General features: G+C 34.9%; 1 protein-coding gene across 2 annotated transcripts; it reads left to right on the top strand.

Annotated features, from left to right (window-relative positions):
• Positions 1–4,268: 4,268 nt before the first annotated feature.
• ptger1a (prostaglandin E receptor 1a (subtype EP1)) lies at positions 4,269–12,747 on the top strand. 2 transcript variants are annotated; one of them, XM_087255684.1, is made up of 4 exons: positions 4,269–4,521; positions 4,633–4,678; positions 6,741–7,645; positions 10,277–12,747. In XM_087255684.1, the coding sequence occupies exons 3-4, from the start codon at positions 6,794–6,796 to the stop codon at positions 10,544–10,546; spliced, it is 1,122 nt and encodes a 373-aa protein (XP_087111810.1). In that variant the 5' UTR covers positions 4,269–4,521; positions 4,633–4,678; positions 6,741–6,793; the 3' UTR covers positions 10,547–12,747.
• Positions 12,748–14,001: the final 1,254 nt, after the last annotated feature.

The raw sequence follows: 14,001 nt of genomic DNA, 5'->3' as shown, positions 1-14,001 counted from the left end.
CATGTCACCATTTTTTCAGAAATATATTTCTAAAGGTGCTGTTGACTTTAAATTTTCCCTGCATGTTGGTAACAATCAAAGAAATACATATACGCAAAGAAAACAAATCTAAGTTATGTGTAATAAAATTAAATGACACAGGGGAAAAGTATTAAACACATGAAGAAGGAGAGGTGCAAAGGCAGTGAAAGCCCAGACAGAGCTGAAATCTCTCCGTAGTTCTTCAGCAAGCCTCTCAGTCCAACATCTACATTAGCAGGATGATGAAGATGAAACCACCAGGGTGGACATTTTAGCAAGACGAGGATCCAAAACACAGCCAGAGAAAAGCCAGAGAAAGAAAATCAAGCTGTAGAATGGCCTAGCCAATCACCTGAATTAAATCCTATAGAAAATACAAAATAAGGATCAGATATGATAGACGAGACCCACAGAACCATCAAGATTTTTACACTCTGCTGAAGTCTGTGAAAGATTTACATCTGAGCAATTCATGTGACAGAACTCATCTTTCTGATTTTTGTTTTTGTTTTGTTTGGGATTTTTACCAAAATCTGGTTCAGTTCCATGTCAACAGCTCCTTTAGAAATATTATACACAGGAAAAAACATGATGTTTTCAATACTTAATTTCCCTGCTGAATACTTAGTGTATATATTCATTTTTGTTAGAATATGTCTTTAATAAAAGCTTTTATTTTAGCTTACATTTACATTCAGTTTAGTGTATTTTGTTCAACATTTTTTGTGTAACTTAAATGATCACAAGAAATCTTTCCCTTGACAAATAGCTAAAAATTACTTTTTGCTCCCCTTTTAGACCCTACTCTGCGCTCAAATTCTATATTCGGTTGTCTACAGTTTGACACTGGAAGAGCGGACACAGCATGTGGCTCTATAAAATAAATAAATAAATAATGGTCAGAGCTTTTAGACTTCCAGTCTAGGAGAATGAACTCAAACAACCTCCAAGTGGCCACATTCACAAGATTATTAAGTGGACTGGGGAACGCGGCTGTTTTAAATGGAAAATCTCTGCTGATGCCAAATACCCGACTCCTGCTTGACATTTCTGAACACCACATTTTTTAAATGACAAAGGAAAAATTACACTCTGTCCACTTCAATGTTCCAGTGTCAATAGGCGAATAATGAGCTTCTCACAAGCAAAACTAGGGTCTAATGACATAATGAGAGAGACCTGGGTGGCTGGAAAGCTCTGCAGCTTCAGCTCATTGATGCGGTTGACATGAGGCGCCATTTTCTGTTTTGACATCTATCAACTCCAAGAACGAACACGTTCATTTTGTAAACATTTTTTCTTTCCAATGTTCACTTGGGGAAAAAAGAGAAAATTATGAGCATTTTTTTCTTTCAAGCCTCTTTTTTATTATTAGGTACATTTTTGGTAAATACTTTTTAATCTTTTAATGTGTATTGACCATTCATTTACACATTTTAACATTACACATTACATTATGTTTCTGGAAATCCCAATATTTATATATATAGATATGTATAATATTTATATATAGATATGCAAACTTTTTTTTGAAAGAGTTAGGAAATGACCATAGTAAAACCAGCAATCTGGAGAGATATACTGCATATAGTTTTCAAATTTGAAATGTGAAATTTCCAAAACATGTTTTACTGCAAATCTACAACAGATAAGTAAATAAATAAGAGATTTTGCCTTGTATTTCCACTAGAAAATAGGTTTCCATTAATTTCCAAAGTCATAACTTTTGTAAATGTTGTCATTAATTATTGTAAATTATTGTAATATATATATATATATATTTTTATATATATATATAATTTTTTTTTTTTTTTGTACAGTCCATTAGTCCAAATGTCCTAAATGTATTTATTTTGTATTGGTTTAACTGTGGTTAATTGTTCACTTGAGCAAAAAATAAAAATTAAAAAAAATTGTCAGTGGATTGATTGATTGATTGATTGATTGATTGAGTTTGATTTCATTGAATCATGTTGCTTTGATGTGTATTCATGTGAATCGATGCGTATTAAAGTCCGGTCCAGAGATCTTTGCTTTAAAAGCACATGTCACTTCTGTGTTAAACATCCCATTTTCTCTTGCCGTCTTTAATTTCGCCATGTAAAAATATTGCTGTTAGTCAGAATCCAAGCCACAAGTGTGGAGCCACTATAGTTTGCCAGGCTGAAGAAAGTAAAGCAAACACAGACACCTGTCTTCAATCTGCAAAAACCTGGTTTAGTGGAACATTTAATAGTATGTTCAAGGTCAGACCTGAGAGAGAAGAAAAAAAAACTAATTCGCAAAAGCTGAATCAGTCTTCATCTTTGTTAGGGTATTACTGACTTAGTATTTAATGCATTATAACTGTAATAAATGAGCACATGTTTGCAGTTGCTCCAAAATAGTTTGTAAAGTAGGTTAATAACCTACACCTTTAATTATCCTACACAATAGACCATTTTATTGTGGTCATGTCATTGGCCCATGGAATGAACATTTACTGCTAGTTATGAAACTAAATCATAACTGCAACAAGAGGCATTTCAACAATAATTTAATGTTAAAAGAGCTGTCATAACATTATTTATCAATATGTGGATTCTTTTTGGATTCTCTAGAAATTAAAAATGTAAAACAGAAAATACGTTGGGACCATTATTTTTGTTTACATCCCTCAACATGCTCCATCCCCAGCTCGTTCCTGCTGCACCAATCACCATTACCCTCACCATCTCGTTCCCTCAGCACCAATAACCGCTCTCCCTCTCCAGCCACCTCTTATCACACCCGTGCACAATCACCTGAGCTCTAATGAGACACACCTGCACCAGCAAACACAGTCCCCTATGAAGACTTACCGGTTCCAGTCATTCATCAGCTGCAAATAAAGTCAAATGGTTTACTTCACCTTCTCCCTTGCTTGCCTTTCTTCTGTGGATGTTACTCCTAACCTGTAAATGTTTCTCCTAACCTGTAAATGCACGTTCTGTGATTAAGGGTAGTGACTTTATAAGAACTTGTTTACATTGTGAACAACTTGTACGTCTGCTCTCCATCCATGATTATGACTTACCTGCTTCTCCTTTTGAACTATCCATTGTGTTTTGAATAAATTGATGAAAAGAGATACCCATCCTTGTCTTCATTGTGTGACCGTGACACTATCTAAATATTGATTTTTTATATTTTTTATATACATTTTAAGCTTTAATTTTTTTAAATGCTGCTTGTGAAATTACATCACTGTCAACATTTTTCTGAAGTATGTTTTGGCAATTACCCATATTAGTTTTTGGGACTTAATCTTGATATTTTATGCATCTAGCTACACTTATTGAAAAACCATTGAAGCATGAGTCCTTGATTACTGTTTTTTTTTTCTCCAGTTGAAGGAGCGCTTATGCAAGTTAAATGAATATATTTTGTGTTGAAACCCTTTTAGTCTAATATTTTTATTTTAGTGTCATAAATTTGGACTTTTTGAGCAATCTTGAGTTATAAATTAAGTAATTAGAAGTCACTAATAATTAATAATTTATATAAAAAATACATGACTGTTTTATAAAATAACTGTTAGTATAGCTAGACAGTGTTGGGGAAAGTTATTATTAAATACAATTAAATACCTAAAAATAACTTAATTGCTCAAGTAATCCAATCCAACTCTAATTAAAAAATGCAGAAGTTTCAACTAAAGAGACTAAAACTTAAATCTTTAAATGTGAGTCAAATGTGACTTTTCAGCTATGTTAAAAATAATGTAATGCGTAAGAAGTTAATCATATATCAAAACAGTTATTTTTAAAAAAACTAAGCAATGCCACCATATTTCATACAAAACATGTTAGCCCTAATGCAATTTCTTAGCATTAGCTAAATTCTTACTAGCTTGTTTAGTTGATTTACTCTGCTTCTCTGAACTGATTTATCCAGAACAGTAGAATGTATTTAAATTATTTAGGGCAAGTACATTTATAATTAACAGTAGCCAAATTAAATTACCTGAAGATGAAAACGAATGACTTGGAGATATATGTGGATTTAATTACAGTAATTTTAATTACAATCAACACTGGACGCAGATGTCGAGTGCATTATGAGGGTTAACAACACCTTTATTTCATCGCATTAACACATGTTTTTATGGCTTAAAACATCTTCATCTTGGTGTATCTCACATACTGATAAGTGATTCACACTCACCTTACAGCAGTGATCTTCATCGGGGAGGGGTTATTTAGTCTCCCGCATATACCGTCAGATTCACACTGAACTGAAGCTGCTGATCCGAGCGCGCGCTTCTGCTGCTGGAATAAACCACCTAGAAATCCACCGAACTAAAAATCTGCAATGCCTCATTAAAATCCAGATTCTTATGGAGAACTAGTTTTTTTCATATGTTGGACGTAGTTCATTACTTTTTTCCTCAGACTGAACTAAAAATAACCAGGCGCTCGGATGGAATCTTTGGATACGAGGATGCACCATTTTCCTTCTGCGTTCATCTCAACCAATAATGTAATATTTTATGCTTAAAACAGCAATTTCTATATTTTTATTTAGGTTAAACCAGAATATCCTTTCATATGCACAATTATTCAACTCAATTTGTAACTTTTGCGCACACAGGCGATCCTCATGGAAATTATGCTTTAATGGAAATCCGATAATGACGGTAAGCAGAAGCGTTTGCTCTTCACCGACCTGAGTTATGTCAAGTGACTGAGGTAAAGTTGGTTTTAGTCGCACATTCCGACTTTATCCTTAATATTATTTTTTACTAAAAGTATTTTTTTTCCTAATGCCAAATAGAGAAATCATTTAAGCGGCCAATAACTATCAACTTACAACATTGTTCAGTCAGTTAAATAGTGCTAATGTTGTTTTGAAGTTATACCTGCATCCTATTTCTGACTGGATATTTAAAGTTACATGGTAAACATTATAGAGAGCACAAGTTATCACTGAACGAACGTGTGAATCTAAAACCAACTTTACCTCAATTTCAAGTGTCACAGCAGGAACCAAGAGGAACTATGCAAATATTTATCTGTTTCCTGGATCAGTGCTTTATAATGCATCCATGTAATTAGCTAAGTATGGCTCAGTATGACTCACTGTAGCATGATTAAAGAAAGATGTTTACCAGAAATAATATTGAGAGGTCAAAGGCAGGAGAAGGAACCTTGAGGAATGTTTTAAATGATTTGTGGCTGTCAGGAGCCCCTGTCCGAACATGCCTGCTTCTTTCACATGTAAGATTTTTGGTGTGGCCCTAAATAGTTCTTGGCTTTTTAAATTTTAAATGTTTGTGTGTGGAGAGATGGATAGACAGACAGACAGACAGACAGATAGATAGACAGACAGACAGACAGACCGATAGATAGACAGACAGACAGACAGACAGACAGGCAGACAGACAGACAGACAGACAGGCAGACAGACAGACAGACAGATAGATAGATAGATAGATAGATAGATAGATAGATAGATAGATAGATAGATAGATAGATAGATAGATAGATAGATAGATAGATAGATAGATAGATAGATAGATGACTATATGAAATATTTGACAAACAGATATAACTGTCATTTATGTTTCTTAAATAAAAAATGAGTGTTAGTCGAAAAAGAAACAGAAAATATATTACATTTCTTAAACATTTATTCAAATTTATTTTTACATTTTCAGAAATGAAACACTCATTTTTTTTTCTCTAGAGCAAACAGTAAACACAAATAAAATGACCGTACCTTTCTGTAAACAAGTTGAACTCAAATTAAGTATTAGTGTAGCTTATTATAAAAAACAAAAACAAAACACTCAGCAAACTAACAGGGCTGAAACAACTCTGAAAATGTACTTTGCTGTTGCTTGCTACTAGATTGAGTGTCACTGGCAATACTCAGTTGACTGTTTAGCAAGACACTCATCACTCATTTGTGCTCACTCAATTGGCCAGTTAGACTATCACACATAGACGGCAGTCACATGCTTGCAATTGGCGGGGGAAATTAAATATTACAGATATATTTCATATTGCAGCCTCTTGCTAATCGCTACGGTTTAAATTGTGATTCGATTTCGATTAATCGCACAGCTAGTTACAGGTTTCCAACTTTCTTCAAAATATCTTCAGCACAAAAAAAAATCTAATGTGCTTGGAAAAGATGAAGGGTGTGTGAATTATGACAGAAATGTCAGTTTTAGGTGAATCTCTTTAATCTACATCAACTGAAAGCCACACAAACTTTGAACTCTTAGAAATGACCTGCTCTCACATGTATACAGTTAAATTTATGTTTAACAGAGCAAGGAATCTATCACAGTATTTCCTATAATATTTCTTATTTCAGCTAGAATAAAAGCAGTTTTTATTTTTTAAAAACAATTTTAAGGTCAATGTTATTATCCCCCTTTAGCAATATTTTATTTTTATTTTCTACAGAACAAACCACGGTTATACAATGACTTGCCTAATTACATTAGCTTGCCTAATTAACTTAGGTAAGCTTTTAAAGTCACTTTAAGATGAATACTAGTCTCTTGAAAAACATCTAGTAAAATATTATTTACTATCATCATGGCAAAGATAAAAGAAATCAGCTACTAAAAATTAAATTATTAAAACTATTATGTTTAGAAATGTGTTCTTCTATTCGATAAACAGATATCAGGATATAAGAGGGTTCATAATTCTTCAACTGTATTTATTTCACTTTTCTATCCACAGCTGTACTTGAAGATGGGAGCCCTGCAGCATATAAACACCCCTCTCAGGTAGCCATGCATCACGCCAATTCATCAGGCGCTGTGCCGCTCAACCCATTTTCCAACCGCAGTCAATGGGAAGGACAGGCCGGCTCTCCATCACTCGCCGACCCCTCAAATGTCACCTCGAGCAGACCCATCCTGAGCGGCCCCATAGCTGCCATGCTCTCCATGACCCTGGGGATCCTGTCTAACATCGTGGCTCTTCTCATCCTGGCGAATGCGTATGCTCGCCTGCGCAGGCGATCCAAGGCCTTTCTCCTGTTTGCTGGCTCTCTGGTGGCCACAGACTTTGTGGGACACGTCATACCTGGTGCAATAGTCATGAGGCTGTATCTTTCTGGAGGTGTCCCAGCTGAGGAATACAACAGGGCTGACCCATTATGCCAGTTCTTAGGAGGCAGTATGGTGTTTTTCGGACTGTGTCCGCTCTTTCTTGGCTGTGCCATGGCAGCTGAGAGATGTCTGGGAGTAACAAAACCACTTCTTCATGCTTCGCTTGTTACAACTACAAGGACTAAACTCTCGCTTTCTGTCATCTGGCTGGCAGCTCTTTGTGTTGCCCTTTTGCCCTGTTTTCAGCTGGGTTCATATACCTACCAATACCCTGGAACCTGGTGTTTTATTAAAGTGCTGGAGGACGCTGAGAAGGCAGATATGGCATTTGTCATGTTGTTTTCAGGACTTGGGTTGACCTCCCTTGCTGTTGCTTTGATTTGTAACACTATAAGTGGACTAACTTTGGTGCTAGCAAGGATACGAAAGAAACCATGTAACCGGCGGTCAGCCAGATCTCATGATATTGAGATGGTGGTGCAGCTCGTGGGCATCATGGTCACATCTTGTATCTGCTGGAGCCCTCTTTTGGTGAGTATGAGCGATTGCAAGTCAACCTTTGAAGATATTCACACTCAATAAATTAATTGATAATAGTAAGAAATGAAAAGGTGAGATTATGTGAAGGGGTGTATTTGGTCCTGAGAGTGAAATAAAAAGGTGACTTTACAGTTAAAATCAAATTGATTAGCCCTCCTGTTAAATTTGTAATTTTTTTAAAACAATACTCAAGTGTTGTTTAAAAGATTTTTTTTTCTGCACATTTTGAACCATATTAGTTTTAATAATAACTATTTTGCAAGATACTTGTATTCATCTTAAAGTGCAGTTTAAAGGCGTAACTAGGTTGATTAGGCAAGTTATAGTAGTTTTGTAGGTCGGATTTTCAGCCCATCATTGAGTCTATTTATTTAGTTGTGTGTAAATGTGTGTACATTTATATTTATTCAGTTTTTTTATTAATTTCAGCAATATTACTGACTAATATGAAAATGTTCATATGATTTACTGACAATACAATTTGTAAAGTAATCATTTCTGTCTTTTAGTAGAAGACATATGGTCGATATATTCTGAGACTTGCTTTGTTTAGCAAATAAATGGATCTATTAGGATTTGCATTTAATAAACATTAAATAAAAGTTAAAAATGTGTTATTTTTTATTCAACGTATTACGTTTTTAGTTATGATACACACAAAAATCCGTAGATTTTTTACAATATTCTGCACAGAAAATGTTCCACAGATTCTGTTTGGCCCTACCCATCAGGAATAATATTAATAATTCATTTAATTTTCTTTTCGGCTTAATGCCTTATTTCATTAGGGGGTTGCCACAGCGAAATGAACCGGCAACTTATCCAACATACGTTTTTACGCAGCAGATGCCCTTCCAGCTGCAACCCATCACTGGAAAACACCCATACACTCTTAAGCTGCAGTCACACTGGGCTTTTTCTCCCATAGGCTTCCATTCATACGCACGCGAATGCGTCAGATGGGAAATGCAGGGTCATGCGTCAAGTTTCACAGGTTGCTGCGGTGCAAAGTTCAAGTTTGATGAACTCTGACCTGCGAAATCGCATCACTTTACTGCGTCACAGGAATGTCAACTGACTCAGCCAGGGCTTGAACCAGCGACCTTTTTGCTGTGAGGCGATCGTGCTAACCACTGCACCACCGTGACGCCTAATATTAATAGCATTTTTAAAATCTTTTATTCCAGCCAGAAGAAAAACAAATCATCTGAAAAACTGTGAAAACGTTCATGCTCTGTTAAACATCACTTGGTAAACAGTTGAAAAATAATAAATAATAATTTTGTTAATAATTTTGCCTTCAACTATATGTCTCTTAAAGGGATAGTTTACCCAGAATTGAAAATTCTCTCATAATTTACTTATTCACTTGTCACAAATTTGAGTTTAAGTTTCTTTCTTCTGAACATTTGAACACAAAAAAATGTATTGTAAAAAATGTTGGAAACATGTAACCATTGACTTTCATTATATTTGTTCTTCCTACTATGGAAGTCAGGGGTTTCTAACATTCTTCAAAATATATTTTGGGGTCAACATAAAAAGAAAAATCATTGCAGCTTTACTATTGAACTTATTCATTAATTTTCCTTCAGCTTAATCCCTTATTTATCAGGGGTCGCCACAGCAGAATGAACTGCCAACTATTCTAGCAAATGTTTTTACGTGGTGAACCACATAAAAGGACCACAACCCAATACTGGGAAACACCCATACACACACACTCACACACTACGGCCAATTTTGTTTACCCAGTTCACCTATAGCGCATGTCTTTGGACTATGGAGGAAAACCAGAGCACCCAGAGAAAACCCACTCCAACATGGGGAGAACATGCAAACTCCACATACAAATGCCAACTGGCCCAGCCAGTACTCAAACCAGCGACAAATAAGTCATCAAATAAACAGGAATGAAGGACTACACATGCAAGCTCTGCCTATTTAATGACTAGTCTATTTTTTTTTCAAATAAATTTTCACTGACAGCCTAAATATGGCCTTGTTTTAGCCAATATGTCTATGTTTGGACATTTATTAGATGTCTTTTGAACACAAAATTACTTGGTGAGATATATCTTTTTCTCCACCTAACAGCAAAAAGGTTGCTGGTTCGAATCCCTGCTTAGCATGTCTATGTGGAGTTTGCATGTTCTCCCCATGTTCGCGTGAGTTTCCTCCAGGTGCTCCGGTTTCCCCCACAGTCCAAAGACATGCGCTATAGATGAATTGGATAAACTAAACTGGTCGTAGTGTATGAGTGTGTAAATGCGAACGTGTATGTGTGTTTCCCAGTGCTGGGTTGCAGCTGTAAGGTCATCCACTGCGTAAAACATATGCTGGAATAGTAGGTGATTCATTCCGCTGTGGTGACCCCTGATAAATAAGGGACTAAGCTGAAAAAAAAGTTATGAATAAATGTAAAGTCAGCAATATTCTGACTTAGTCTCACTACTAAGTAAAATGTACTGACTTAAATTTAGTTTACATTTAGTCGCTAGTTTATACTACAAATGACACAGAGTATAAATATATATTGTAATGGACTGAAATATAGATTTACTGGACCTGAATATTTTGTGCTGCAGTCTTAATAATGTTTTGTTTTTGTCTCAAATCTAGATTGTTGGCCTAATTACAGTCAAGCAGTCATACGAGCACTCCATAGGAGACGATCTTGCCACCTACAAGACCCTGATGATAATGGGTGTGCGAATAGCTTCCTGGAACCAGATCCTGGACCCATGGGTTTACATCCTTCTCCGTCGTTCTGTCCTCCAAAAGATTTACTTCATCACCAAACGTCAAACAGACTTGAAGGAAAGCACTCTCCGCTGCTGGGAGATCCACTCTTTTCCGAGCTCAGAGAAGAATCCTGTCAGTAGAGTCTGAGAGTAAGAGTCTTAAAAAAAAGACTACCCTGCTAAGTGTGTGTTCACACTTGTAGTTTGGTTCTCTTGGACTATTTGGTCCAAACCCAAAATGAAAATAGTTAATTTAGTCCTACTGTAAGTGAAAGTTAGTTTACTTAGCAATTATGCTGTAATTTTTCAACCCAGGCTCAATATTGAGATGTACCCTTGTATACATTTCTGGAAAGCGCCAAAAATGTCCCAGGAGGTTAGTTTTTTTTCTTCCGTTTTTGTTTTTGCAAATCCACCAGAGGCCGCTGTGTACACTTTTTCAGGTCTCAAATTTCTCTCGCGGATGCCATTTACACCTGCTGTTCTGCATAAATCTACTGCTGTTACCCGAAGGCTGATTTATACTTCTGTGTCGAGTGATCGGCGTGACCCACAGCAAATGTGGGTTTTATTAGCCCCCTTTTAAATTTTTTTTGTTTCTTTTTAAAAGATTTCCCAAACTATGTTTAACAGTGCAAGGGAATTTACACAATATGGCTGATAATATTTTATCTTCTGGACAAAGTCTTATTGTTTAAATTGGGTTAGAATAAAAGCAGTTTTTTTTTTTATTTAAAATTATCAAAATTATTAGCCCGTTTAAGCCAGCGGTTCTCAACTGGTTTGGCCATGGGACCACATTTTTACACGGTCATCAAGCCGCGACCCAAATTTTTAGGAACTAAAATACAATTTTAGGAATTATAATTAATTTGGATTTATTTGTTACAATACACAAGTAGTGACTGATAAATCATAAAAAAAATCACCAACAATTACAAATAAACTATATTTTATTGCTGTCGTTTAACAAAATGTATCAAATTATAGAAATATTATAAAGTAAAAAGAAAAAATACTGCAAACAGTGGTTAGGGTAAGGAAATGTTCAGTTACCATTAACTAAAACTGAACTGTTAATAAAACATGTTGTCGGGTTCTATGTTGTTTTAATTTAGAAGGTTTCATGCTCACTTGTGAGAGCACCTCACTACCTATGACACACTAAGGCTTTAAGTCTTTTTTTCTTGAATAAAAATATGTAATATATATATGTAAAAATATGTCAAATATGTAAATCCATACTTTACATATTGAGGGTCATATGTGGGCATTTGTTGCTTTAATTAAATAAAATTTCACATGTCAAACAGTACAGTTGTCCTGCATGCATTTCAAAATAAAAGTCAAAGTTTAAAATTACACTTTTTTTTTTTGACCACACACTACACGACCCACTGAAAATGTTCCCGCGACCCACTTTTGGGTCACGACCCACCAGTTAAGAAACTCTGGTTTAAGCTAAATATATTTTTTAACCAGCACACCAGCATCATAACATACAGTACATGCTGTTTTTTTTCAGCAGGGTAAAGGGTTAATATACTAACCAAAAAGAACACAACACATGAGACATTTCATTTATTTAGAGGAGCCCTTAATTACAGCATGTGATGCACTCTCTATGTCTGTGTAAAGAATGTATAAAGTAAACCTGCTCAAAGACAAAGCATGAGATGGACATTCCTCACGATAGAGCTCTAATAGTTTTGGCCAGAAACACTCATGGCAGTGTAAAAGAAATCAGCAATTATTTGCTGTCTTTGGCTAAGAGTATTTGAATGCAGACTTGCACTCAATAGAGCTAGGGACGTCACTGTGAGGTGTTAGAAACGGGTTAGGTGTACACATTAAAAGCATTGCATGCAGTCTTAGTTTGCATCTGCAGCCAGACCCTTCTCGCTTTGGCCAAGATTACCTAGTAATGTAGCAATAGCTCTAGCCAGGACTATGTTTTTATTTGTAGCCATTTGTTCCTATGATGAAATCATTGGGTACAAAAACTGGCATGCCAGTGAAAAGTGGCACTAAACATAAGTGTTTTTTGTACACTTATTAAAAAAAAAGGTTGCGTAAAGTTAACCCTTCGGAGATTTTGTACAGCATGATCTTTATCAGATATCAGAACTGTAAAGTAAACTCAGTTTAATGTATATAGGAGGAAGACTGCGTTTTCCACTGATGTTTATCTTGCATATATGTAAAGGTGCACATTGCTTGTGTGAATAATAATGTTCATATTTTTGTATAATTTATTTCCTGTGTTTCCCCTCCAATTTTCTGGAGCTTCTTATGTTGATATTTACATGGCAAAAGTATACATAAAATAAAACAAGTAAGTGAATTTCAGATCTGGTACTGTTTCATTTTTTTTCACAATGCATAACCAATGTGCTTCATCAAACTGTAAGTAAAGCATTTTGAGGCTCGAGCTACAAATAAACCATGTAAATTGTGTGTAATAAATTGGTTATTCAAACCCTTTTCAAAATATGCAGTTTTTTTTAACATAAAAATTAAGCTACTCTAAACTTCATGCTTACTAAATAACTAGATGTTTATGATCAGCACACAAAATTACTGTGCATAAATAAGCATGTAAACCGGAGATGCCTAAAGTAGGGCCGTGGGACAAAGTTGGCCCATTGTAGCCTTTGATTTGGCCTACCATCCCATCTGAGAGAGGTACAAAAAAAGCAAACTGAAATAAAAAATTTTTTATCAAATATTTTAAATGAATCAGATTTTTAAAAATGTAAATAGCCCACTGTCACTCCACAATTAGAGAACTACACAGAGGACATCGGCAAGCAAATCAAGGCAAAAAAAAATAGTGTAATTCTGTTATAAATTAGATTGTTTTGATTTTATTGTAATAAGTTCATTATTAAATGTAAAAATAAAACATGTTTAAACCAATGTTTTCTAGCCATTTAAAAAAATGACTAAATAAACTAGGAAATTACCTATGGCAACTATATTTATCTTCGGCCCACTAGCCTCAATCAAGTTTGGTTTTTTGACCCTTCATAAGAAAATGTTTGGACATCCCTGATGTAAACAATTTTCTTTATTTTTGTATTGAAGCATATAACTGACAAGCATACAGGATTATATGATATGAACATATGTAAAAGTCATGCAAAGCTTAGAGATGCAGAACATACATTAAATAAAAAATACTACACTACATATGAGGGGATCCATCATATTTCAATTATTGGATTGTATAGTTCATTTTTTTCATTATTAGAGAGGTTTTTAAAGCCTTCTTGTTTCTTGTAATTGAGGTCAAAGAATTATAAAGTATTTTTAAATCTTTACAGAAAAAACTAAAGGAGGGAGTAATAAACATTACTTTTGTCTTGTGTATGTGAAACTTCCCAAGAAAAATGATCAACTTCAAAGCATTATCGAGTGCATCATAGTCAGCTTTAAAATTTAAAAAAAAAATCATGCATTTGTCAAAGTTAATTATTTTGTGAAATGAATCAAAAATCAACCCTGAAACCTGTTTCCAAAAGTCCTCAGAAAATGTACAAGTACAAAATAGATGTAAAAGACTTTCAGGTACAGTGTTACAAAAAGAACATTGTGGTGAAA

Source organism: Danio rerio, chromosome 6, assembly GCF_052040795.2.
Source record: "Danio rerio strain M-AB ecotype USA chromosome 6, GRCz13ab, whole genome shotgun sequence".
In the NCBI taxonomy this organism is placed as follows: Eukaryota; Metazoa; Chordata; class Actinopteri; order Cypriniformes; family Danionidae; genus Danio; species Danio rerio.
The sequence above is the reverse complement of the archived record's forward strand: the minus strand, read 5'-3'. Positions and strand labels throughout refer to the sequence as shown.

Coding starts and splice junctions, on each gene's coding strand:
- ptger1a (XM_087255684.1), top strand. CDS start 6,794: ATGCATCACGCCAATTCATCAGGCGCTGTGCCGCTCAACCCATTTTCC. Junction 7,646..10,276: donor TCTGCTGGAGCCCTCTTTTG/GTGAGTATGAGC, acceptor TCTCAAATCTAG/ATTGTTGGCCTAATTACAGT.